This window comes from Euprymna scolopes, chromosome 20, assembly GCF_053919585.1.
Source record: "Euprymna scolopes isolate OS-2025 chromosome 20, ASM5391958v1, whole genome shotgun sequence".
Lineage (NCBI taxonomy): Eukaryota > Metazoa > Mollusca > Cephalopoda > Sepiida > Sepiolidae > Euprymna > Euprymna scolopes.
In genome coordinates, this window is record NC_136501.1 from 112,768,165 (window position 1) to 112,793,401 (window position 25,237).

General features: G+C 32.9%; 1 protein-coding gene across 5 annotated transcripts in view; it reads left to right on the forward strand.

Moving 5' to 3' along the window:
- Positions 1-25,237, forward strand: part of LOC145241572 (putative protein-lysine deacylase ABHD14B) — an 83,955-nt gene that overhangs the window by 32,607 nt on the left and 26,111 nt on the right. For 2 of the 5 annotated variants that reach the window (XM_080104652.1, XM_080104653.1), the window contains exons 2-3: positions 5,494-5,617; positions 6,324-6,486. In XM_080104652.1, coding sequence (XP_079960778.1) covers positions 5,495-5,617; positions 6,324-6,486 — 286 coding nt within the window. In that variant the 5' untranslated portion in view covers position 5,494. Of the gene's footprint in view, positions 1-5,325; positions 5,618-6,323; positions 6,487-25,237 lie in introns of all 5 variants that reach the window. The other 3 variants (XM_080104649.1, XM_080104651.1, XM_080104650.1) reach the window with 2 other exon arrangements.

The window sequence follows — 25,237 nt, forward strand, 5'->3', positions numbered from 1 at the left end:
AGAAAAGAAACGTGCAATCTTAAGATAACAATGTTGTGTGTGTTGGGGTGAGGGTGGGGTAAACTAAAGAATAAGCGAAAGAAAAAGCCCTAGTGTTTAGAGGTGTAAAAGAAAAAAAAAAAGTTTTGGTTGGAAGGTGGGCTTGAACCTGAAGCCTCGAGGCTAAGGCGGAAAAAAAAAACCTCAATGTGGTTACGCGTACGCCAAAGGGACAAACAAGTAGGTACTGACAAAATGAAACGTTTAAAAAAGAAGCACGTTAAACTAACATGAACGTTTTCTAGGTAAAACATGACGTCTTGGTCGCAGTAGTCATGGAAAAGAGAAAATGAAGGAACAAGTTTTTGCTACACCCTCCCTGTACAAAACTGGTGATTTTAGGGTGAAGGAATTAATGTTTTTGGCCAATTTTTCGATATTTATCGGGCAAAGGTTCGAGCTTTAAAATGATACCTATCGAGCGAAAAACCGTGGCCTGTGTCAAAAGTTTTTGCGAGACATACAAACACACATACATACATACACACACACATTTTCGCTTTTATATATATAGACTAGCACGGGGGGGGGGGCCCGGTTGATTGGAGGTGTGTGTGGTGTTAAATAAAAAAGAACCCGGGTGGGTGGGATCGAACCTGAAGCCCTGAGGCGAAGTTTGAAAATAAAATCGGCCAGCCAGAATGAGTTAGTGAAATATGTTTGAATTTATTTAAGAACCAAATTGACAGGTGCACGGCCGGAAGTCGTCGAGCGTTACGACGACGACGTAGGTTTGTTTGTTATAAGCGAAGTAAAAAAAAGAAAACAACGTTAACTCTAAGCGGGGAAAAAAAACACAAAAAAAAACTAACGTAAGGCATACGAACGATGAAAACAGAAAACGAACACGTGAAAAATGGCTTAAATAAGCCTGTTTCGATATTAAAATTTAAAAAGTAAAAAAAACAAAAAAACGTCTCACACCACGATTCGAACCCAAAACGTTTAGATAATGAACCAAGGTCTTAACAAACTGAGCTAAGGCGACGTTCACAAAATGCGTTTGGTTTTTCAACTATTTAAATTAAATCAGGTCACAACGTCATCTGACACATGCGTAGAATTGGTCATTGTCACGAGAGGACCGTTTTTGTTGCCCCCCCCGGTCGAAAATTGTCGATTCTGGGGTGAAAAAGTTAGCGTTTTTGGCCAATTTTTTGATATTTTTCAAGCAAAGGATGGAACTTCGATGTGATACCGAGTTTGTAAATGTTCGCCGCATCTGTCGAAAGTTTTTAGCAGACATCCAAACATACACACAAACATACATACATACATACATACATACATTTTCGCTTTTATATATATATATAGAAGATCTAAGTCCCCCTAAGTAATCCAAGTTACAAAATTCCCACTAATGTTTACTACGCTAAAATCACAATGACTAATGTATACCCATTAACCCTTATCCTCGAGTGGCCTCTGGGTCTTGATAAGTGGGTCCCTCTATGAAAAAAACAAAATCTAAATATTAGATAAGATATACCTAAAAAAAAAAAAAAAATAAAAAAAAAATAAATAAATAAATAAAAAAAAAATAATAAAAAAAAAATCTGTTAATTTGTAAAGGAGACTGGACATTTTTGATTATCTAATAATTTAAAGAAACGCTTTATATAAACTTCTATTTTCTATTTTTACTAGCAGTTCAGTCTGGCTTTGCTCAGGCCCTATGTACTGTTCATAACTTTATGTGCATATATATATATATATATATATATATATATATATATATATATATTAAAAAGTTTGACTCCTGTCCAGGTAACCTACACCTTAAATTTCAAGTGTTTATACCCAAAATTGGCGGAGGAGTTTGGTAGAGTTTTCAAAGGTCAAATCATTGACAGCCAAATTTTTGTCCGAAAACCGATTAAAAAGTTTTTCCCAAATCTCAATGTCCCTTATGTAGAAATATCGAGTCTGTAGACTGAAAATTGACAGAGTAGTTTGGTAGGGAAATGTACACACAGACAGACAATTTCACTTTTATAGATGTATAGATAGATTTGGTAAATCAAGGAAGCTAAGTCAATTTTTTAACATTCTGTTTTAAAATAGAAAATTCTTAATACGATTCAATTTCATTCAATATTAAGTCAAGGGAGATAAGTCAATATTAAGTCAAGGGAGATAAGTCAATATTTTAACGTTCTGTTTTAAAATAGAAAATTCTTAATACGATTCAATTTCATTCAATATTAATTCAAGGGAGATAAGTCAATATTAAGTCAAGGGAGATAAGTCAATATTTTAACGTTCTGTTTTAAAATAAAAAATTCTTAATACGATTCAATTTCATTCAATATTAAGTCAAGGGAGATAAGTCAATATTAAGTCAAGGGAGATAAGTCAATATTTTAACGTTCTGTTTTAAAATAGAAAATTCTTAATACGATTCAATTTCATTCAATATTAATTCAAGGGAGATAAGTCAATATTAAGTCAAGGGAGATAAGTCAATATTTTAACGTTCTGTTTTAAAATAGAAAATTCTTAATACGATTCAATTTCATTCAATATTAAGTCAAGGGAGATAAGTCAATATTAAGTCAAGGGAGATAAGTCAATATTTTAACGTTCTGTTTTAAAATAAAAAATTCTTAATACGATTCAATTTCATTCAATATTAATTCAAGGGAGATAAGTCAATATTAAGTCAAGGGAGATAAGTCAATTTTTTAACATTCTGTTTTAAAATAGAAAATTCTTAATACGATTCAATTTCATTCAATATTAATTCAAGGGAGATAAGTCAATATTAAGTCAAGGGAGATAAGTCAATTTTTTAACATTCTGTTTTAAAATAGAAAATTCTTAATACGATTCAATTTCATTCAATATTAAGTCAAGGGAGATAAGTCAATATAAGGTCAAGATTTTAACGTTCTGTTTTAAAATAAAAAATTCTTAATACGATTCAATTTCATTCAATATTAAGTCAAGGGAGATAAGTCAATATTAAGTCAAGGGAGATAAGTCAATTTTTTAACATTCTGTTTTAAAATAGAAAATTCTTAATACGATTCAATTTAATTCAATATTAAGTCAAGGGAGATAAGTCAATATTTTAACGTTCTATTTTAAAATAAAAAATTCTTAATACGATTCAATTTCATTCAATATTAAGTCAAGGGAGATAAGTCAATATTAAGTCAAGGGAGATAAGTCAATTTTTTAACGTTCTGTTTTAAAATAGAAAATTCTTAATACGATTCAATTTCATTCAATATTAATTCAAGGGAGATAAGTCAATATTAAGTCAAGGGAGATAAGTCAATATTTTAACGTTCTGTTTTAAAATAGAAAATTCTTAATACGATTCAATTTCATTCAATATTAAGTCAATGGAGATAAGTCAATATTAATTCAAGGGAGATAAGTCAATATTAAGTCAAGGGAGATAAGTCAATTTTAAGTCAAGGGAGATAAGTCAATTTGTCATACTGAACTGGTGGCACAACTCTTCCACATTAAAACAAAACTTGATAATTCGATAAATTCTATTTTTACTTGTAATTAACTATTTTCTGAATCATTTTTCTTAATTATTGGAATTTATACTAATTACGACATGACACGGAAGTATGTAATGTTTTCACCTGAAATGTGCATGTTTTTGAACGGAACTCTTTATTTAATTCATGGGAGTAGAAAAGGGTTTTGTTCAAAATTGTTTGCAGATACTCAAGTTTGACTGTTTGATGATACACCTGAAAAAAGTCGGTTACATCGACCGATATGTTATCGCTGGAAAAATGGTGGGATCCTTCTATCGATCCAGTAGATATCTCAGTGCTGATGCAATTCTCTACCTATATAAGAGCCAAGTATGTCCAAGGATGGAGTATTGTTGCCACATCTGGCCAGGAGCTGCTAGAAAGAACTTATCCTGCCTTGACAGAGTTCAAAATAGACTTTGCATCTTCATAGGGGATGCCCTTTTCTCTTCCCTGCAACCTCTTTACCACAGAAGAGACGTTACGAGCCTGTCTCTGCTTTATTGTTATTTTCATGCAGGCAAATGCTCGTCTGAGCTCCAATCGCCCCCCCCACACCAAACTTTCATGAGACACCGTCATCTAGCTGAAAACACTATCAATAATTTCCCCCACTCTTTATCTGTGGCCAACATAAACAAGTTCTTGATGAGCCGTTGACCTTTTAATAATCCAATTTACCAAATTTTCACTACGAACGATTTCCATTGACTACTGTACACTATTTAACCCTTATCCTCGTGTGGCCTCTGGGCCTTGATAAGTAGTGACTCATCTATATATCTATAAAAAAGTGTCTGTCTGTGTACATTTCCCTACACAATAACTCCGTCAACTTTCAGTCTACAGACTACAAATTTGATATACAGGGTAGTGAGATTTGGGAAACTTGGCTGTTAAGGGGTCAAAGTTCAACGATTTGACATTTGAGAACTCTACCAAACTCCTCTGTCAATTTTGGGTATAACCACTTTAAATTTTGGATATAGGTTCCTTGGACATGAATCTAACTTAATAACTTAATTTGATCCCAAAGCAATAAATGTTAAGGGGTCATAATAGGGGTCAAAGTTAAAAAATATTTTATCTCTGCGGTCTCTACCAAATTACTAAAGACAATTTCTGGTCTAAACACTTGAAATTTTACATAAAGGGTATTCAGAGATAAGGTAAACTTTTTAATCGGTTTGGGTAAAAAAATTTGAGCTACAAATGTATGCATGTTTGCATTTCTGCCTAAAACTTTTGACAGAGGCGACGGATTTTCACAAGATCAGCATCGTTTTGAAGCTCAACCCTTCAGACAACAAATACCGAAAAATTGGCTAAAAACATTAATTTCTTCATCCTCAACTAGGCACTTTTCTACAGGGAGGGGGTTGCTTTTTTGCCAATATTTTCAAAAGTCATCCTCTCTTTTCGATTGTTTAGCCTTAATTTAAACCTACGTCACTTCCGGGTTGGCGGTAGTCGTAACAGCAAAGCCATTGTGTTTTTTCACGTTCTTTTTCTCCTTCGCAGTACGGATTCGAGCCTGCCTTCCTACAACCACTTTTTTATTTTTGCTCAACACACACCTCCAAACACTCGGGCAATGCCGGGCACCCATGCTAGTATGTAAAAACAAACAAATAAAAACAAAAGATCAGACCAGTAGTTTGAGGAATCCAAATACTACGAATAATCAATCCTCAACTAAAAACATTCCGAAATGTAAAAATTTCATTGTAAAACTGAAAGATTGCATTTTTGTAATATTTAAATTCCTTTTTATTTTGGATAGTTCAGATGCTTGAATGTTTCCAGACTGTAATAAGCTGAAGATGCTGATCGGAAATGTGGTCCGGGTGAACAAAGTTGCAGTGTTTGGTGTTGGGTCTCTTTTCATTGTCGCCATTTATTTACTGTCGTCTATTGTTTCTTCCCATTCTTCTTCCCACTTTTCGTTCAGAATGCCACCAAAAAGAATCACGTGGAAGACAAAAGATTTTCTCGATATCCCTGATGATGTTATTGCTAAGTGTAAATCCATGAAGGTTACCGAAGAAGATATTCTTCTCGAATACGATGGACAGGTTAGCAAGAAAAAAAAATTTTTTGTTTTTCTTTTTCTTATTTTATTTCCAATGTTTGTTTGAGTTATGGGGGTGCGTCATTTGTTTGAATAATGTTTTTGAACAAAACTTGTTTTTCTTGAAAAAAAAGTTTTCTTTCACAGTTGTTTCCATAGTTTTCATAAAAAAAAAGATTTATTTGTAAAATTTTCTTGAAAAAATGTTTTTGTTTTTCATATAATTACACCTTTTTATAAAGGAAATCGCTCGATTACAATGGACAGGTTAGCAAGAAAAAAATAAATTGTTTTCTCATTTTCTTATGCTATTTGTTTCCGATGTTTGTTTGGGTTCTAAGGTGTGTCATTTGTTTGATGATCACCAACAACTTTGAAAATAAAAACTTTCTTTGCACTGAAGTCGATCAGGGTCCTTATTCTCTACTTGGTCCATTTGTTTTTTTCAATGTTTTGTTATTTTCTTTTTTAATATTTTGTTGTAATTTTGTTTTGTTTTCTAAAAATTATTGTAATTTTTAAAAATATTTTGTAATGTTTTTCAGTATTTTGTAATTTTTTAATATTTTGTAATTTTTTTTTAAAACAATTTATTGTAATTTTTTTTTTCTAATATTTTGTAATTTAAAAAAATATTTTTAAATTTTCTTTAATATTTCTTGTAATAAACAAAAAATATTTTGTTTTAATTTTCTTTTTTTTTTTAACAGAACATTATAGTTTCAACAAGACAGACATTCCCAATGTCTGTCAGTAAAGTTGATGTCCTTTTACTACATGGCGCCTCGTTCAGTTCAAAGACGTGGGAAGATATTGTCACTCTTCAGTTATTGGCAGCAGCAGGTTATCGGGCTGTCGCTGTCGATCTACCAGGTATATAAAAAACAAGAAAAAAAGACTAACCTTTTCTGATTCTGATTGTTGTTATGAAAAGAGACAGGCCCAAGTAATTAAACTAGATAAGTTGCAAAGGATATTTAGAAAAGGTTAAAATCGAACCCAGTAAGAAAAGTTAAAAAAATAATACATATTGAAATCCTCGGAACGCGGAATGGTTGTCATTGTTCTCGCAAATAACTAAATATTATTTATGTCGGATATTTAATTTATGAATACAGTTGATTGTTCATTCTTTTATAAAAATGGTTAATTGGAGAGAACTTGAATGCCTACTAGACACTATCCTCGAGTGTCTAAGGTCTCTCTGTACAGGGGTTTGTCAGAAGAACTTGGAATGAGGATACTTTTTCCATAGAAATAAAACCTGACCAAATATTCCAAATCACATAGTATTCGCTGCCCAAATAATATCTCTTTTTTTTTTTTCTTTTTTTTTTTTTTACACAGTGATCACCACTTATCAAGGCCCGGAAGCCACTCAGGGATAAGGGTTATGGCAAGTACATTACGTTAGTGTGGAGATTTGATGGAGTGTTTACTTAAGGGGGCGGTTCATTAGGAATTTGTTAACATTAGACTTGAAGACATCCAAGTTGTAGTCCGGAGGGAAGCAGGCAGACGGAACAGAGTTCCACAAGCGTGCAGTTCTAAGAAAGAAGCTTTGTTCATGGAATCCGCGTTTTGATTTAGGCACAGATATAGAGTGGGGGAAATTTTTCACAGTGGATTCAGCTAGACGGGTGTTTTTCGTGAAAGATTGGCGAGGGGGGACCAGGGATTGGAGTTCAGACGAGCACCTGCCATGAAAATAACGATAAAACAAGGATAGGCTCGCAACGTCTCTTCTGTGGGAGAGAGGTTTCAGGGTAGAGAAAAGGGCATCCCCCATTAAGCCACGAAGTCTATTTTGTACTCTGTCAAGACAGGATAGGCTGTTTTTGGCAGCTCCTGCCCAGATATGGCAACAGTATTCTCATTGTGGCTAACCCACATTAGCTTTTTCGAGGAATAGTGCACTTTCTCTAAGTAATGTTACCTCAAGTAATAGCACAAAGCTTGATACTCCACCAGACTAGATACATTCTTGTCCTGGAATCTAGTAAGACCAAGAGACCAAAACGAAAGATATCCTACAACGTATAAAAATGGTTAATTGGGGAGAGAAAAATTATGTTCTCAATTTTTTTACTAACTCAGTGTTTGAGAGATAAAGAACTTAAATAGTTATTTGAATGTTCCATTTATCTCATATAGAGTGCAAGTGTTAGCCCCAGGTTGTGGGCCTCTTGATTTCTGAGAACTTCGGCTGAAGTAAAATAAAAAAAAAATTAGAAATAACCGGATATAAATATATCAGTTAAAGGAATGAACAATACAAGTTTTAGAAATAACTAGACTACCTGTGACCCGTTGGGTCAATGGAATTAATGTATGAGTGTGACACTTGTGACGTAAAGAAAATAGTTTTTTGTGACACAACAGAAGATTTCTATGAAAGTATATTAAAATAAAAAAAAGAACATAGATAGATTTCTATGAGTCGTTCTGTTTATTATAATTGATTATTTTTGAAAAAAAAAACTTACAGCCATTGAATTATAAGTGGTTTGCCATACTTATAGGTACATGTGCACTGAACAGATACCATAAATTCAAATTTTGATATATCTTTTAATTAAAACGCGAAAAAAACAAAAAACAATTGGGATGCTGAAAACGTACACAGTAAAACAATGTGTTTTATTGTCGCGTTGATTATTTATTTTTAACGCAAATTAAAAAAAAACATTTTTGGGGTTATTTATTTATTTTGGTAGTGTAGAAGAAAATGTATGAATGTTTTTTAAGAAAGGTGTATTGAAAAATGGAGAATAAATGTAAAATAAAAAAAGGAGGCGGTGGATAAATTGCTGTTGTAAAATGCTCTTAGTGTTATCAACGGGTTAAAGTAGATTTATTTGTAAGGAAATTGCGTTAAAATAACTTGAACATAATATGGAAATGAACGATAATGCAGAAAGTATTAACAATTGTTTATTTGGATAATTTAAATGCGAAAAAAAACAATTTGGATGCTGAAAATGTACACAGTAAAACAATAAGTTTTATTGTTGCATTGATTATTTGTTTATGTACGCATGTGCAACCGGAAATTGTAAACCGGATGTTGGGTTACAACACCTGTTACAAGGTCATTTGAGTTTTCTAATTATATAGATTAATAAAATAGGTCAAAAGTGATACAATTAAATGTAGGAATTTCTTTTGTTTACCAGAGGTGTGTAAATACATGTGCAAAGGGCATGGGTAAATTGAAATGTGATAAAATCACATTGGTTGAACACGCCTCTGACGTCATAAAGAAAGGAGATTCTCAATATATTGAGAAAGGGTTTGAAGTTAGAGAGAGAGAATCACAGTCAAAGTCACAGACAGTCAGTTAGCAGGCAAGAGTCAGACAATGACTTAGTGAGAGCTGATGTCCTCTTGGAGACGAAAGATGGGGAAGAGGAGACCATGTAGTTGTAAAAGCTTGAATTCCTGATTATCATCAGTCATCCAGCTGGTATGAATAAAGAATCATCTAATATTTGTAAACTGTTGTCTTCGTCTGTCGTCATTTCACCCCAAAAGGAAAAGGTAAATGTGTTTTGTCTATCATCTTGTAAACACTCTGCCAAGTATTAATTGTCTGCCTCCTCCATCATTAGTAACGATTCTCCCCTCTATATGTGTTAGCAAGAACGGTTGCATAAATGTTTCGGCTCCGTATTATAAGATGATAAAAGAATTATCATCAGTTGTCGTCATGATGTAAAATATATATTAATGTCATTATCATCTTTGTTCTGAGTCCCCACAAAATACCACCAATAGCAATCCAAAGATTTATTAACTAAAAGTACTTCTTATGAGTTGGAACAATTACATTGAAAGCATTGCCAGGACCGCTGCGAGGAAGGTAGGTTATCTCTAACGCCCGAAAGTATCCTGTACCTCTATAAGGCCATCATTCGCCCATGTATGGAGTATTGCTGTCATATTTGGGCTGGTGCATCTGCTACTAATCTCTTGCTCCTAGATAAGGTCGAAAAGAGAGTCGCCAACCTGATAGGTCCTGAACTGTCATCTAAGCTTCAGCCTCTGTCCCACCGACGAAATGTTGCATCCCTCTGACTCTTCTACAAGTATTTTAATGGTGAATGCTCTGACGAACTGCAAGCACTTGTGCCCCCACGACGTAAATACCCTTGACAAACCTGACCAGCAGCTAAATCCCACCCCTCCACAGTAGAGATCCCTAGATGTAAGAGATTTCTACTCCAGTAGTTTCTTCCCCAGAACTGCTAGACTTTGGAAATCCCTTCCGGGTCCCTGCTTCCCCAACTGTACTGACATGCAGAAGTTCAAGTGTAACATGAACAGACGTCTTGCTGCTCAACTCCCTACATGGTATCCCAGTAGCTCATGTCCCTGATAGTGGCAATGTGCCTTGTTTGGGGTGAAAATGTAATAATAAAAAAAAAAATTAATTAAAAATATGTACCCGTTACATAACACTGTCTTCTCATTAAGGATATCTTCTAATTTCACTGAAGCATTCGTCCACACCGTTTACATTAATAATGCATTGTAATATAGTTTATTCCAGGAGTATATTCTATGTGGTCCGTTTTCTGCATAAATCTTTTTTTTTCTTTTTTTTTTTTTTCTTTTGCTTGGGGAAACAGTAAAATCGGGTTTGCTATAATCTTTGCTTTCATTTTTTTTTCCCTTTGTTTTGAGTCCCCGAAAAATATGTACCCGCTGTCTTCTTCTTAAAGATTTCTTCTAACTTCACTGAAGCATTCGTCCATATTAATATTACATTAAATACAGTTTCTTATTCCAGTAGTTTATTTTATGTCGCCCGTTTTCCATATAAGTACCTTTTTTTTTGCTTGGGGAAACAGTAAAATCGGGTTTGCTATAATCTTTGCTTTCATTTTTTTTCCCTTTGTTTTGAGTCCCCGAAAAATATGTACCCGCTGTCTTCTTCTTAAAGATTTCTTCTAACTTCACTGAAGCATTCGTCCATATTAATATTACATTAAATACAGTTTCTTATTCCAGTAGTTTATTTTATGTCGCCCGTTTTCCATATAAGTACCTTTTTTTTTGCTTGGGGAAACAGTAAAATCGGGTTTGCTATAATCTTTGCTTTCATTTTTTTTCCCTTTGTTTTGAGTCCCCGAAAAATATGTACCCGCTGTCTTCTTCTTAAAGATTTCTTCTAACTTCACTGAAGCATTCGTCCATATTAATATTACATTGTAATACAGTTTCTTATTCCAGTAGTTTATTTTATGTCGCCCGTTTTCCATATAAGTACCTTTTTTTTTGCTTGGGGAAACAGTAAAATCGGGTTTGCTATAATCTTTGCTTTCATTTTTTTTCCCTTTGTTTTGAGTCCCCGAAAAATATGTACCCGCTGTCTTCTTCTTAAAGATTTCTTCTAACTTCACAGAAGCATTCGTCCATATTAATATTACATTAAATACAGTTTCTTATTCCAGTAGTTTATTTTATGTCGCCCGTTTTCCATATAAGTACCTTTTTTTTTGCTTGGGGAAACAGTAAAATCGGGTTTGCTATAATCTTTGCTTTCATTTTTTTTCCCCTTATCTTTGTTTTGAGTCCCCGAAAAATATGTACCCGCTGTCTTCTTCTTAAAGATTTCTTCTAACTTCACTGAAGCATTCGTCCATATTAATATTACATTAAATACAGTTTCTTATTCCAGTAGTTTATTTTATGTCGCCCGTTTTCCATATAAGTACCTTTTTTTTTGCTTGGGGAAACAGTAAAATCGGGTTTGCTATAATCTTTGCTTTCATTTTTTTTCCCTTTGTTTTGAGTCCCCGAAAAATATGTACCCGCTGTCTTCTTCTTAAAGATTTCTTCTAACTTCACTGAAGCATTCGTCCATATTAATATTACATTGTAATACAGTTTCTTATTCCAGTAGTTTATTTTATGTCGCCCGTTTTCCATATAAGTACCTTTTTTTTTGCTTGGGGAAACAGTAAAATCGGGTTTGCTATAATCTTTGCTTTCATTTTTTTTCCCTTTGTTTTGAGTCCCCGAAAAATATGTACCCGCTGTCTTCTTCTTAAAGATTTCTTCTAACTTCACTGAAGCATTCGTCCATATTAATATTACATTAAATACAGTTTCTTATTCCAGTAGTTTATTTTATGTCGCCCGTTTTCCATATAAGTACCTTTTTTTTTGCTTGGGGAAACAGTAAAATCGGGTTTGCTATAATCTTTGCTTTCATTTTTTTCCCCCTTATCTTTGTTTTGAGTCCCCGAAAAATATGTACCCGCTGTCTTCTTCTTAAAGATTTCTTCTAACTTCACTGAAGCATTCGTCCATATTAATATTACATTAAATACAGTTTCTTATTCCAGTAGTTTATTTTATGTCGCCCGTTTTCCATATAAGTACCTTTTTTTTTGCTTGGGGAAACAGTAAAATCGGGTTTGCTATAATCTTTGCTTTCATTTTTTTTCCCTTTGTTTTGAGTCCCCGAAAAATATGTACCCGCTGTCTTCTTCTTAAAGATTTCTTCTAACTTCACTGAAGCATTCGTCCATATTAATATTACATTGTAATACAGTTTCTTATTCCAGTAGTTTATTTTATGTCGCCCGTTTTCCATATAAGTACCTTTTTTTTTGCTTGGGGAAACAGTAAAATCGGGTTTGCTATAATCTTTGCTTTCATTTTTTTTCCCCTTTGTTTTGAGTCCCCGAAAAATATGTACCCGCTGTCTTCTTCTTAAAGATTTCTTCTAACTTCACTGAAGCATTCGTCCATATTAATATTACATTGTAATACAGTTTCTTATTCCAGTAGTTTATTTTATGTCGCCCGTTTTCCATATAAGTACCTTTTTTTTTGCTTGGGGAAACAGTAAAATCGGGTTTGCTATAATCTTTGCTTTCATTTTTTTTCCCTTATCTTTGTTTTGAGTCCCCGAAAAATATGTACCCGCTGTCTTAAAGATTTCTTCTAACTTCACTGAAGCATTCGTCCATATTAATATTACATTAAATACAGTTTCTTATTCCAGTAGTTTATTTTATGTCGCCCGTTTTCCATATAAGTACCTTTTTTTGTTTGCTTGGGGAAACAGTAAAATCGGGTTTGCTATAATCTTTGCTTTCATTTTTTTTCCCTTTGTTTTGAGTCCCCGAAAAATATGTACCCGCTGTCTTAAAGATTTCTTCTAACTTCACTGAAGCATTCGTCCATATTAATATTACATTGTAATACAGTTTCTTATTCCAGTAGTTTATTTTATGTCGCCCGTTTTCCATATAAGTACCTTTTTTTTTGCTTGGGGAAACAGTAAAATCGGGTTTGCTATAATCTTTGCTTTCATTTTTTTTTCCCCTTTGTTTTGAGTCCCCGAAAAATATGTACCCGCTGTCTTCTTCTTAAAGATTTCTTCTAACTTCACTGAAGCATTCGTCCATATTAATATTACATTGTAATACAGTTTCTTATTCCAGTAGTTTATTTTATGTCGCCCGTTTTCCATATAAGTACCTTTTTTTTTGCTTGGGGAAACAGTAAAATCGGGTTTGCTATAATCTTTGCTTTCATTTTTTTTCCCTTTGTTTTGAGTCCCCGAAAAATATGTACCCGCTGTCTTCTTCTTAAAGATTTCTTCTAACTTCACTGAAGCATTCGTCCATATTAATATTACATTGTAATACAGTTTCTTATTCCAGTAGTTTATTTTATGTCGCCCGTTTTCCATATAAGTACCTTTTTTTTTGCTTGGGGAAACAGTAAAATCGGGTTTGCTATAATCTTTGCTTTCATTTTTTTTCCCTTTGTTTTGAGTCCCCGAAAAATATGTACCTGCTGTCTTCTTCTTAAAGATTTCTTCTAACTTCACTGAAGCATTCGTCCATATTAATATTACATTAAATACAGTTTCTTATTCCAGTAGTTTATTTTATGTCGCCCGTTTTCCATATAAGTACCTTTTTTTTTTGCTTGGGGAAACAGTAAAATCGGGTTTGCTATAATCTTTGCTTTCATTTTTTTTCCCTTTGTTTTGAGTCCCCGAAAAATATGTACCCGCTGTCTTCTTCTTAAAGATTTCTTCTAACTTCACTGAAGCATTCATCCATATTAATATTACATTAAATACAGTTTCTTATTCCAGTAGTTTATTTTATGTCGCCCGTTTTCCATATAAGTACCTTTTTTTGTTTGCTTGGGGAAACAGTAAAATCGGGTTTGCTATAATCTTTGCTTTCATTTTTTTTTCCCTTTGTTTTGAGTCCCCGAAAAATATGTACCCGCTGTCTTAAAGATTTCTTCTAACTTCACTGAAGCATTCGTCCATATTAATATTACATTAAATACAGTTTCTTATTCCAGTAGTTTATTTTATGTCGCCCGTTTTCCATATAAGTACCTTTTTTTGTTTGCTTGGGGAAACAGTAAAATCGGGTTTGCTATAATCTTTGCTTTCATTTTTTTTTCCCTTTGTTTTGAGTCCCCGAAAAATATGTACCCGCTGTCTTAAAGATTTCTTCTAACTTCACTGAAGCATTCGTCCATATTAATATTACATTAAATACAGTTTCTTATTCCAGTAGTTTATTTTATGTCGCCCGTTTTCCATATAAGTACCTTTTTTTGTTTGCTTGGGGAAACAGTAAAATCGGGTTTGCTATAATCTTTGCTTTCATTTTTTTTTCCCTTTGTTTTGAGTCCCCGAAAAATATGTACCCGCTGTCTTAAAGATTTCTTCTAACTTCACTGAAGCATTCGTCCATATTAATATTACATTAAATACAGTTTCTTATTCCAGTAGTTTATTTTATGTCGCCCGTTTTCCATATAAGTACCTTTTTTTTGGGGAAACAGTAAAATCGGGTTTGCTATAATCTTTGCTTTCATTTTTTTTTCCCTTTGTTTTGAGTCCCCGAAAAATATGTACCCGCTGTCTTAAAGATTTCTTCTAACTTCACTGAAGCATTCGTCCATATTAATATTACATTAAATACAGTTTCTTATTCCAGTAGTTTATTTTATGTCGCCCGTTTTCCATATAAGTACCTTTTTTTTGGGGAAACAGTAAAATCGGGTTTGCTATAATCTTTGCTTTCATTTTTTTTTCCCTTTGTTTTGAGTCCCCGAAAAATATGTACCCGCTGTCTTAAAGATTTCTTCTAACTTCACTGAAGCATTCGTCCATATTAATATTACATTAAATACAGTTTCTTATTCCAGTAGTTTATTTTATGTCGCCCGTTTTCCATATAAGTACCTTTTTTTGTTTGCTTGGGGAAACAGTAAAATCGGGTTTGCTATAATCTTTGCTTTCATTTTTTTTTCCCTTTGTTTTGAGTCCCCGAAAAATATGTACCCGCTGTCTTAAAGATTTCTTCTAACTTCACTGAAGCATTCGTCCATATTAATATTACATTAAATACAGTTTCTTATTCCAGTAGTTTATTTTATGTCGCCCGTTTTCCATATAAGTACCTTTTTTTGTTTGCTTGGGGAAACAGTAAAATCGGGTTTGCTATAATCTTTGCTTTCATTTTTTTTTCCCTTTGTTTTGAGTCCCCGAAAAATATGTACCCGCTGTCTTAAAGATTTCTTCTAACTTCACTGAAGCATTCGTCCATATTAATATTACATTAAATACAGTTTCTTATTCCAGTAGTTTATTTTATGTCGCCCGTTTTCCATATAAGTACCTTTTTTTGTTTGCTTGGGGAAACAGTAAAATCGGGTTTGCTATAATCTTTGCTTTCATTTTTTTTTCCCTTTGTTTTGAGTCCCCGAAAAATATGTACCCGCTGTCTTAAAGATTTCTTCTAACTTCACTGAAGCATTCGTCCATATTAATATTACATTAAATACAGTTTCTTATTCCAGTAGTTTATTTTATGTCGCCCGTTTTCCATATAAGTACCTTTTTTTGTTTGCTTGGGGAAACAGTAAAATCGGGTTTGCTATAATCTTTGCTTTCATTTTTTTTCCCTTTGTTTTGAGTCCCCGAAAAATATGTACCCGCTGTCTTAAAGATTTCTTCTAACTTCACTGAAGCATTCGTCCATATTAATATTACATTAAATACAGTTTCTTATTCCAGTAGTTTATTTTATGTCGCCCGTTTTCCATATAAGTACCTTTTTTTGTTTGCTTGGGGAAACAGTAAAATCGGGTTTGCTATAATCTTTGCTTTCATTTTTTTTTCCCTTTGTTTTGAGTCCCCAAAAAATATGTACCCGCTGTCTTAAAGATTTCTTCTAACTTCACTGAAGCATTCGTCCATATTAATATTACATTAAATACAGTTTCTTATTCCAGTAGTTTATTTTATGTCGCCCGTTTTCCATATAAGTACCTTTTTTTTGGGGAAACAGTAAAATCGGGTTTGCTATAATCTTTGCTTTCATTTTTTTTTCCCTTTGTTTTGAGTCCCCGAAAAATATGTACCCGCTGTCTTAAAGATTTCTTCTAACTTCACTGAAGCATTCGTCCATATTAATATTACATTAAATACAGTTTCTTATTCCAGTAGTTTATTTTATGTCGCCCGTTTTCCATATAAGTACCTTTTTTTGTTTGCTTGGGGAAACAGTAAAATCGGGTTTGCTATAATCTTTGCTTTCATTTTTTTTTCCCTTTGTTTTGAGTCCCCGAAAAATATGTACCCGCTGTCTTAAAGATTTCTTCTAACTTCACTGAAGCATTCGTCCATATTAATATTACATTAAATACAGTTTCTTATTCCAGTAGTTTATTTTATGTCGCCCGTTTTCCATATAAGTACCTTTTTTTGTTTGCTTGGGGAAACAGTAAAATCGGGTTTGCTATAATCTTTGCTTTCATTTTTTTTTCCCTTTGTTTTGAGTCCCCGAAAAATATGTACCCGCTGTCTTAAAGATTTCTTCTAACTTCACTGAAGCATTCGTCCATATTAATATTACATTAAATACAGTTTCTTATTCCAGTAGTTTATTTTATGTCGCCCGTTTTCCATATAAGTACCTTTTTTTGTTTGCTTGGGGAAACAGTAAAATCGGGTTTGCTATAATCTTTGCTTTCATTTTTTTTTCCCTTTGTTTTGAGTCCCCGAAAAATATGTACCCGCTGTCTTAAAGATTTCTTCTAACTTCACTGAAGCATTCGTCCATATTAATATTACATTAAATACAGTTTCTTATTCCAGTAGTTTATTTTATGTCGCCCGTTTTCCATATAAGTACCTTTTTTTGTTTGCTTGGGGAAACAGTAAAATCGGGTTTGCTATAATCTTTGCTTTCATTTTTTTTTCCCTTTGTTTTGAGTCCCCGAAAAATATGTACCCGCTGTCTTAAAGATTTCTTCTAACTTCACTGAAGCATTCGTCCATATTAATATTACATTAAATACAGTTTCTTATTCCAGTAGTTTATTTTATGTCGCCCGTTTTCCATATAAGTACCTTTTTTTGTTTGCTTGGGGAAACAGTAAAATCGGGTTTGCTATAATCTTTGCTTTCATTTTTTTTTCCCTTTGTTTTGAGTCCCCGAAAAATATGTACCCGCTGTCTTAAAGATTTCTTCTAACTTCACTGAAGCATTCATCCATATTAATATTACATTAAATACAGTTTCTTATTCCAGTAGTTTATTTTATGTCGCCCGTTTTCCATATAAGTACCTTTTTTTGTTTGCTTGGGGAAACAGTAAAATCGGGTTTGCTATAATCTTTGCTTTCATTTTTTTTTCCCTTTGTTTTGAGTCCCCGAAAAATATGTACCCGCTGTCTTAAAGATTTCTTCTAACTTCACTGAAGCATTCGTCCATATTAATATTACATTAAATACAGTTTCTTATTCCAGTAGTTTATTTTATGTCGCCCGTTTTCCATATAAGTACCTTTTTTTGTTTGCTTGGGGAAACAGTAAAATCGGGTTTGCTATAATCTTTGCTTTCATTTTTTTTCCCTTTGTTTTGAGTCCCCGAAAAATATGTACCCGCTGTCTTAAAGATTTCTTCTAACTTCACTGAAGCATTCGTCCATATTAATATTACATTAAATACAGTTTCTTATTCCAGTAGTTTATTTTATGTCGCCCGTTTTCCATATAAGTACCTTTTTTTGTTTGCTTGGGGAAACAGTAAAATCGGGTTTGCTATAATCTTTGCTTTCATTTTTTTTTCCCTTTGTTTTGAGTCCCCGAAAAATATGTACCCGCTGTCTTCTTCTTAAAGATTTCTTCTAACTTCACTGAAGCATTCGTCCATATTAATATTACATTAAATACAGTTTCTTATTCCAGTAGTTTATTTTATGTCGCCCGTTTTCCATATAAGTACCTTTTTTTGTTTGCTTGGGGAAACAGTAAAATCGGGTTTGCTATAATCTTTGCTTTCATTTTTTTTCCCCTTTGTTTTGAGTCCCCGAAAAATATGTACCCGCTGTCTTCTTCTTAAAGATTTCTTCTAACTTCACTGAAGCATTCGTCCATATTAATATTACATTAAATACAGTTTCTTATTCCAGTAGTTTATTTTATGTCGCCCGTTTTCCATATAAGTACCTTTTTTTGTTTGCTTGGGGAAACAGTAAAATCGGGTTTGCTATAATCTTTGCTTTCATTTTTTTTTCCCTTTGTTTTGAGTCCCCGAAAAATATGTACCCGCTGTCTTAAAGATTTCTTCTAACTTCACTGAAGCATTCGTCCATATTAATATTACATTAAATACAGTTTCTTATTCCAGTAGTTTATTTTATGTCGCCCGTTTTCCATATAAGTACCTTTTTTTGTTTGCTTGGGGAAACAGTAAAATCGGGTTTGCTATAATCTTTGCTTTCATTTTTTTTTCCTTTGTTTTGAGTCCCCGAAAAATATGTACCCGCTGTCTTAAAGATTTCTTCTAACTTCACTGAAGCATTCGTCCATATTAATATTACATTAAATACAGTTTCTTATTCCAGTAGTTTATTTTATGTCGCCCGTTTTCCATATAAGTACCTTTTTTTGTTTGCTTGGGGAAACAGTAAAATCGGGTTTGCTATAATCTTTGCTTTCATTTTTTTTTCCCTTTGTTTTGAGTCCCCGAAAAATATGTACCCGCTGTCTTCTTCTTAAAGATTTCTTCTAACTTCACTGAAGCATTCGTCCATATTAATATTACATTAAATACAGTTTCTTATTCCAGTAGTTTATTTTATGTCGCCCGTTTTCCATATAAGTACCTTTTTTTTTGCTTGGGGAAACAATAAAATCGGGTTTGCTATAATCTTTGCTTTCATTTTTTTTCCCCTTTGTTTTGAGTCCCCGAAAAATATGTACCCGCTGTCTTCTTCTTAAAGATTTCTTCTAACTTCACTGAAGCATTCGTCCATATTAATATTACATTAAATACAGTTTCTTATTCCAGTAGTTTATTTTATGTCGCCCGTTTTCCATATAAGTACCTTTTTTTTTTGCTTGGGGAAACAGTAAAATCGGGTTTGCTATAATCTTTGCTTTCATTTTTTTTCCCTTTGTTTTGAGTCCCCGAAAAATATGTACCCGCTGTCTTAAAGATTTCTTCTAACTTCACTGAAGCATTCGTCCATATTAATATTACATTAAATACAGTTTCTTATTCCAGTAGTTTATTTTATGTCGCCCGTTTTCCATATAAGTACCTTTTTTTGTTTGCTTGGGGAAACAGTAAAATCGGGTTTGCTATAATCTTTGCTTTCATTTTTTTTCCCCTTTGTTTTGAGTCCCCGAAAAATATGTACCCGCTGTCTTCTTCTTAAAGATTTCTTCTAACTTCACTGAAGCATTCGTCCATATTAATATTACATTAAATACAGTTTCTTATTCCAGTAGTTTATTTTATGTCGCCCGTTTTCCATATAAGTACCTTTTTTTGTTTGCTTGGGGAAACAGTAAAATCGGGTTTGCTATAATCTTTGCTTTCATTTTTTTTTCCCTTTGTTTTGAGTCCCCGAAAAATATGTACCCGCTGTCTTAAAGATTTCTTCTAACTTCACTGAAGCATTCGTCCATATTAATATTACATTAAATACAGTTTCTTATTCCAGTAGTTTATTTTATGTCGCCCGTTTTCCATATAAGTACCTTTTTTTGTTTGCTTGGGGAAACAGTAAAATCGGGTTTGCTATAATCTTTGCTTTCATTTTTTTTTCCCTTTGTTTTGAGTCCCCGAAAAATATGTACCCGCTGTCTTAAAGATTTCTTCTAACTTCACTGAAGCATTCGTCCATATTAATATTACATTAAATACAGTTTCTTATTCCAGTAGTTTATTTTATGTCGCCCGTTTTCCATATAAGTACCTTTTTTTGTTTGCTTGGGGAAACAGTAAAATCGGGTTTGCTATAATCTTTGCTTTCATTTTTTTTCCCCTTTGTTTTGAGTCCCCGAAAAATATGTACCCGCTGTCTTCTTCTTAAAGATTTCTTCTAACTTCACTGAAGCATTCATCCATATTAATATTACATTAAATACAGTTTCTTATTCCAGTAGTTTATTTTATGTCGCTTGTTTTCCATATAAGTACCTTTTTTTTTGCTTGGGGAAACAATAAAATCGGGTTTGCTATAATCTTTGCTTTCATTTTTTTTCCCCTTTGTTTTGAGTCCCCGAAAAATATGTACCCGCTGTCTTCTTCTTAAAGATTTCTTCTAACTTCACTGAAGCATTCGTCCATATTAATATTACATTAAATACAGTTTCTTATTCCAGTAGTTTATTTTATGTCGCCCGTTTTCCATATAAGTACCTTTTTTTGTTTGCTTGGGGAAACAGTAAAATCGGGTTTGCCATAATCTTTGCTTTCATTTTTTTTTCCCTTTGTTTTGAGTCCCCGAAAAATATGTACCCGCTGTCTTCTTCTTAAAGATTTCTTCTAACTTCACTGAAGCATTCGTCCATATTAATATTACATTAAATACAGTTTCTTATTCCAGTAGTTTATTTTATGTCGCCCGTTTTCCATATAAGTACCTTTTTTTGTTTGCTTGGGGAAACAGTAAAATCGGGTTTGCTATAATCTTTGCTTTCATTTTTTTTTCCCTTTGTTTTGAGTCCCCGAAAAATATGTACCCGCTGTCTTAAAGATTTCTTCTAACTTCACTGAAGCATTCGTCCATATTAATATTACATTAAATACAGTTTCTTATTCCAGTAGTTTATTTTATGTCGCCCGTTTTCCATATAAGTACCTTTTTTTGTTTGCTTGGGGAAACAGTAAAATCGGGTTTGCTATAATCTTTGCTTTCATTTTTTTTTCCCTTTGTTTTGAGTCCCCGAAAAATATGTACCCGCTGTCTTAAAGATTTCTTCTAACTTCACTGAAGCATTCGTCCATATTAATATTACATTAAATACAGTTTCTTATTCCAGTAGTTTATTTTATGTCGCCCGTTTTCCATATAAGTACCTTTTTTTGTTTGCTTGGGGAAACAGTAAAATCGGGTTTGCTATAATCTTTGCTTTCATTTTTTTTTCCCTTTGTTTTGAGTCCCCGAAAAATATGTACCCGCTGTCTTCTTCTTAAAGATTTCTTCTAACTTCACTGAAGCATTCATCCATATTAATATTACATTAAATACAGTTTCTTATTCCAGTAGTTTATTTTATGTCGCTTGTTTTCCATATAAGTACCTTTTTTTTTGCTTGGGGAAACAATAAAATCGGGTTTGCTATAATCTTTGCTTTCATTTTTTTTCCCCTTTGTTTTGAGTCCCCGAAAAATATGTACCCGCTGTCTTCTTCTTAAAGATTTCTTCTAACTTCACTGAAGCATTCGTCCATATTAATATTACATTAAATACAGTTTCTTATTCCAGTAGTTTATTTTATGTCGCCCGTTTTCCATATAAGTACCTTTTTTTGTTTGCTTGGGGAAACAGTAAAATCGGGTTTGCTATAATCTTTGCTTTCATTTTTTTTTCCCTTTGTTTTGAGTCCCCGAAAAATATGTACCCGCTGTCTTAAAGATTTCTTCTAACTTCACTGAAGCATTCGTCCATATTAATATTACATTAAATACAGTTTCTTATTCCAGTAGTTTATTTTATGTCGCCCGTTTTCCATATAAGTACCTTTTTTTGTTTGCTTGGGGAAACAGTAAAATCGGGTTTGCTATAATCTTTGCTTTCATTTTTTTTTCCCTTTGTTTTGAGTCCCCGAAAAATATGTACCCGCTGTCTTCTTCTTAAAGATTTCTTCTAACTTCACTGAAGCATTCATCCATATTAATATTACATTAAATACAGTTTCTTATTCCAGTAGTTTATTTTATGTCGCTTGTTTTCCATATAAGTACCTTTTTTTTTGCTTGGGGAAACAATAAAATCGGGTTTGCTATTATCTTTGCTTTCATTTTTTTTCCCCTTTGTTTTGAGTCCCCGAAAAATATGTACCCGCTGTCTTAAAGATTTCTTCTAACTTCACTGAAGCATTCGTCCATATTAATATTACATTAAATACAGTTTCTTATTCCAGTAGTTTATTTTATGTCGCCCGTTTTCCATATAAGTACCTTTTTTTGTTTGCTTGGGGAAACAGTAAAATCGGGTTTGCTATAATCTTTGCTTTCATTTTTTTTTCCCTTTGTTTTGAGTCCCCGAAAAATATGTACCCGCTGTCTTCTTCTTAAAGATTTCTTCTAACTTCACTGAAGCATTCATCCATATTAATATTACATTAAATACAGTTTCTTATTCCAGTAGTTTATTTTATGTCGCTTGTTTTCCATATAAGTACCTTTTTTTTTGCTTGGGGAAACAATAAAATCGGGTTTGCTATAATCTTTGCTTTCATTTTTTTTCCCCTTTGTTTTGAGTCCCCGAAAAATATGTACCCGCTGTCTTCTTCTTAAAGATTTCTTCTAACTTCACTGAAGCATTCGTCCATATTAATATTACATTAAATACAGTTTCTTATTCCAGTAGTTTATTTTATGTCGCCCGTTTTCCATATAAGTACCTTTTTTTTTTGCTTGGGGAAACAGTAAAATCGGGTTTGCTATAATCTTTGCTTTCATTTTTTTTCCCTTTGTTTTGAGTCCCCGAAAAATATGTACCCGCTGTCTTCTTCTTAAAGATTTCTTCTAACTTCACTGAAGCATTCATCCATATTAATATTACATTAAATACAGTTTCTTATTCCAGTAGTTTATTTTATGTCGCTTGTTTTCCATATAAGTACCTTTTTTTTTGCTTGGGGAAACAATAAAATCGGGTTTGCTATAATCTTTGCTTTCATTTTTTTTCCCTTTGTTTTGAGTCCCCGAAAAATATGTACCCGCTGTCTTCTTCTTAAAGATTTCTTCTAACTTCACTGAAGCATTCATCCATATTAATATTACATTAAATACAGTTTCTTATTCCAGTAGTTTATTTTATGTCGCTTGTTTTCCATATAAGTACCTTTTTTTTTGCTTGGGGAAACAATAAAATCGGGTTTGCTATAATCTTTGCTTTCATTTTTTTTTCCTTTGTTTTGAGTCCCCGAAAAATATGTACCCGCTGTCTTAAAGATTTCTTCTAACTTCACTGAAGCATTCGTCCATATTAATATTACATTAAATACAGTTTCTTATTCCAGTAGTTTATTTTATGTCGCCCGTTTTCCATATAAGTACCTTTTTTTTTGCTTGGGGAAACAATAAAATCGGGTTTGCTATAATCTTTGCTTTCATTTTTTTTTCCTTTGTTTTGAGTCCCCGAAAAATATGTACCCGCTGTCTTAAAGATTTCTTCTAACTTCACTGAAGCATTCGTCCATATTAATATTACATTAAATACAGTTTCTTATTCCAGTAGTTTATTTTATGTCGCCCGTTTTCCATATAAGTACCTTTTTTTTTGCTTGGGGAAACAATAAAATCGGGTTTGCTATAATCTTTGCTTTCATTTTTTTTTCCTTTGTTTTGAGTCCCCGAAAAATATGTACCCGCTGTCTTAAAGATTTCTTCTAACTTCACTGAAGCATTCGTCCATATTAATATTACATTAAATACAGTTTCTTATTCCAGTAGTTTATTTTATGTCGCCCGTTTTCCATATAAGTACCTTTTTTTTGCTTGGGGAAACAATAAAATCGGGTTTGCTATAATCTTTGCTTTCATTTTTTTTTCCTTTGTTTTGAGTCCCCGAAAAATATGTACCCGCTGTCTTAAAGATTTCTTCTAACTTCACTGAAGCATTCGTCCATATTAATATTACATTAAATACAGTTTCTTATTCCAGTAGTTTATTTTATGTCGCCCGTTTTCCATATAAGTACCTTTTTTTTTGCTTGGGGAAACAATAAAATCGGGTTTGCTATAATCTTTGCTTTCATTTTTTTTTCCTTTGTTTTGAGTCCCCGAAAAATATGTACCCGCTGTCTTAAAGATTTCTTCTAACTTCACTGAAGCATTCGTCCATATTAATATTACATTAAATACAGTTTCTTATTCCAGTAGTTTATTTTATGTCGCCCGTTTTCCATATAAGTACCTTTTTTTTTGCTTGGGGAAACAATAAAATCGGGTTTGCTATAATCTTTGCTTTCATTTTTTTTTCCTTTGTTTTGAGTCCCCGAAAAATATGTACCCGCTGTCTTAAAGATTTCTTCTAACTTCACTGAAGCATTCGTCCATATTAATATTACATTAAATACAGTTTCTTATTCCAGTAGTTTATTTTATGTCGCCCGTTTTCCATATAAGTACCTTTTTTTTGCTTGGGGAAACAATAAAATCGGGTTTGCTATAATCTTTGCTTTCATTTTTTTTTCCTTTGTTTTGAGTCCCCGAAAAATATGTACCCGCTGTCTTAAAGATTTCTTCTAACTTCACTGAAGCATTCGTCCATATTAATATTACATTAAATACAGTTTCTTATTCCAGTAGTTTATTTTATGTCGCCCGTTTTCCATATAAGTACCTTTTTTTTTTGCTTGGGGAAACAGTAAAATCGGGTTTGCTATAATCTTTGCTTTCATTTTTTTTCCCTTTGTTTTGAGTCCCCGAAAAATATGTACCCGCTGTCTTCTTCTTAAAGATTTCTTCTAACTTCACTGAAGCATTCGTCCATATTAATATTACATTAAATACAGTTTCTTATTCCAGTAGTTTATTTTATGTCGCCCGTTTTCCATATAAGTACCTTTTTTTTGCTTGGGGAAACAATAAAATCGGGTTTGCTATAATCTTTGCTTTCATTTTTTTTTCCTTTGTTTTGAGTCCCCGAAAAATATGTACCCGCTGTCTTAAAGATTTCTTCTAACTTCACTGAAGCATTCGTCCATATTAATATTACATTAAATACAGTTTCTTATTCCAGTAGTTTATTTTATGTCGCCCGTTTTCCATATAAGTACCTTTTTTTTTGCTTGGGGAAACAATAAAATCGGGTTTGCTATAATCTTTGCTTTCATTTTTTTTTCCTTTGTTTTGAGTCCCCGAAAAATATGTACCCGCTGTCTTAAAGATTTCTTCTAACTTCACTGAAGCATTCGTCCATATTAATATTACATTAAATACAGTTTCTTATTCCAGTAGTTTATTTTATGTCGCCCGTTTTCCATATAAGTACCTTTTTTTTGCTTGGGGAAACAATAAAATCGGGTTTGCTATAATCTTTGCTTTCATTTTTTTTTCCTTTGTTTTGAGTCCCCGAAAAATATGTACCCGCTGTC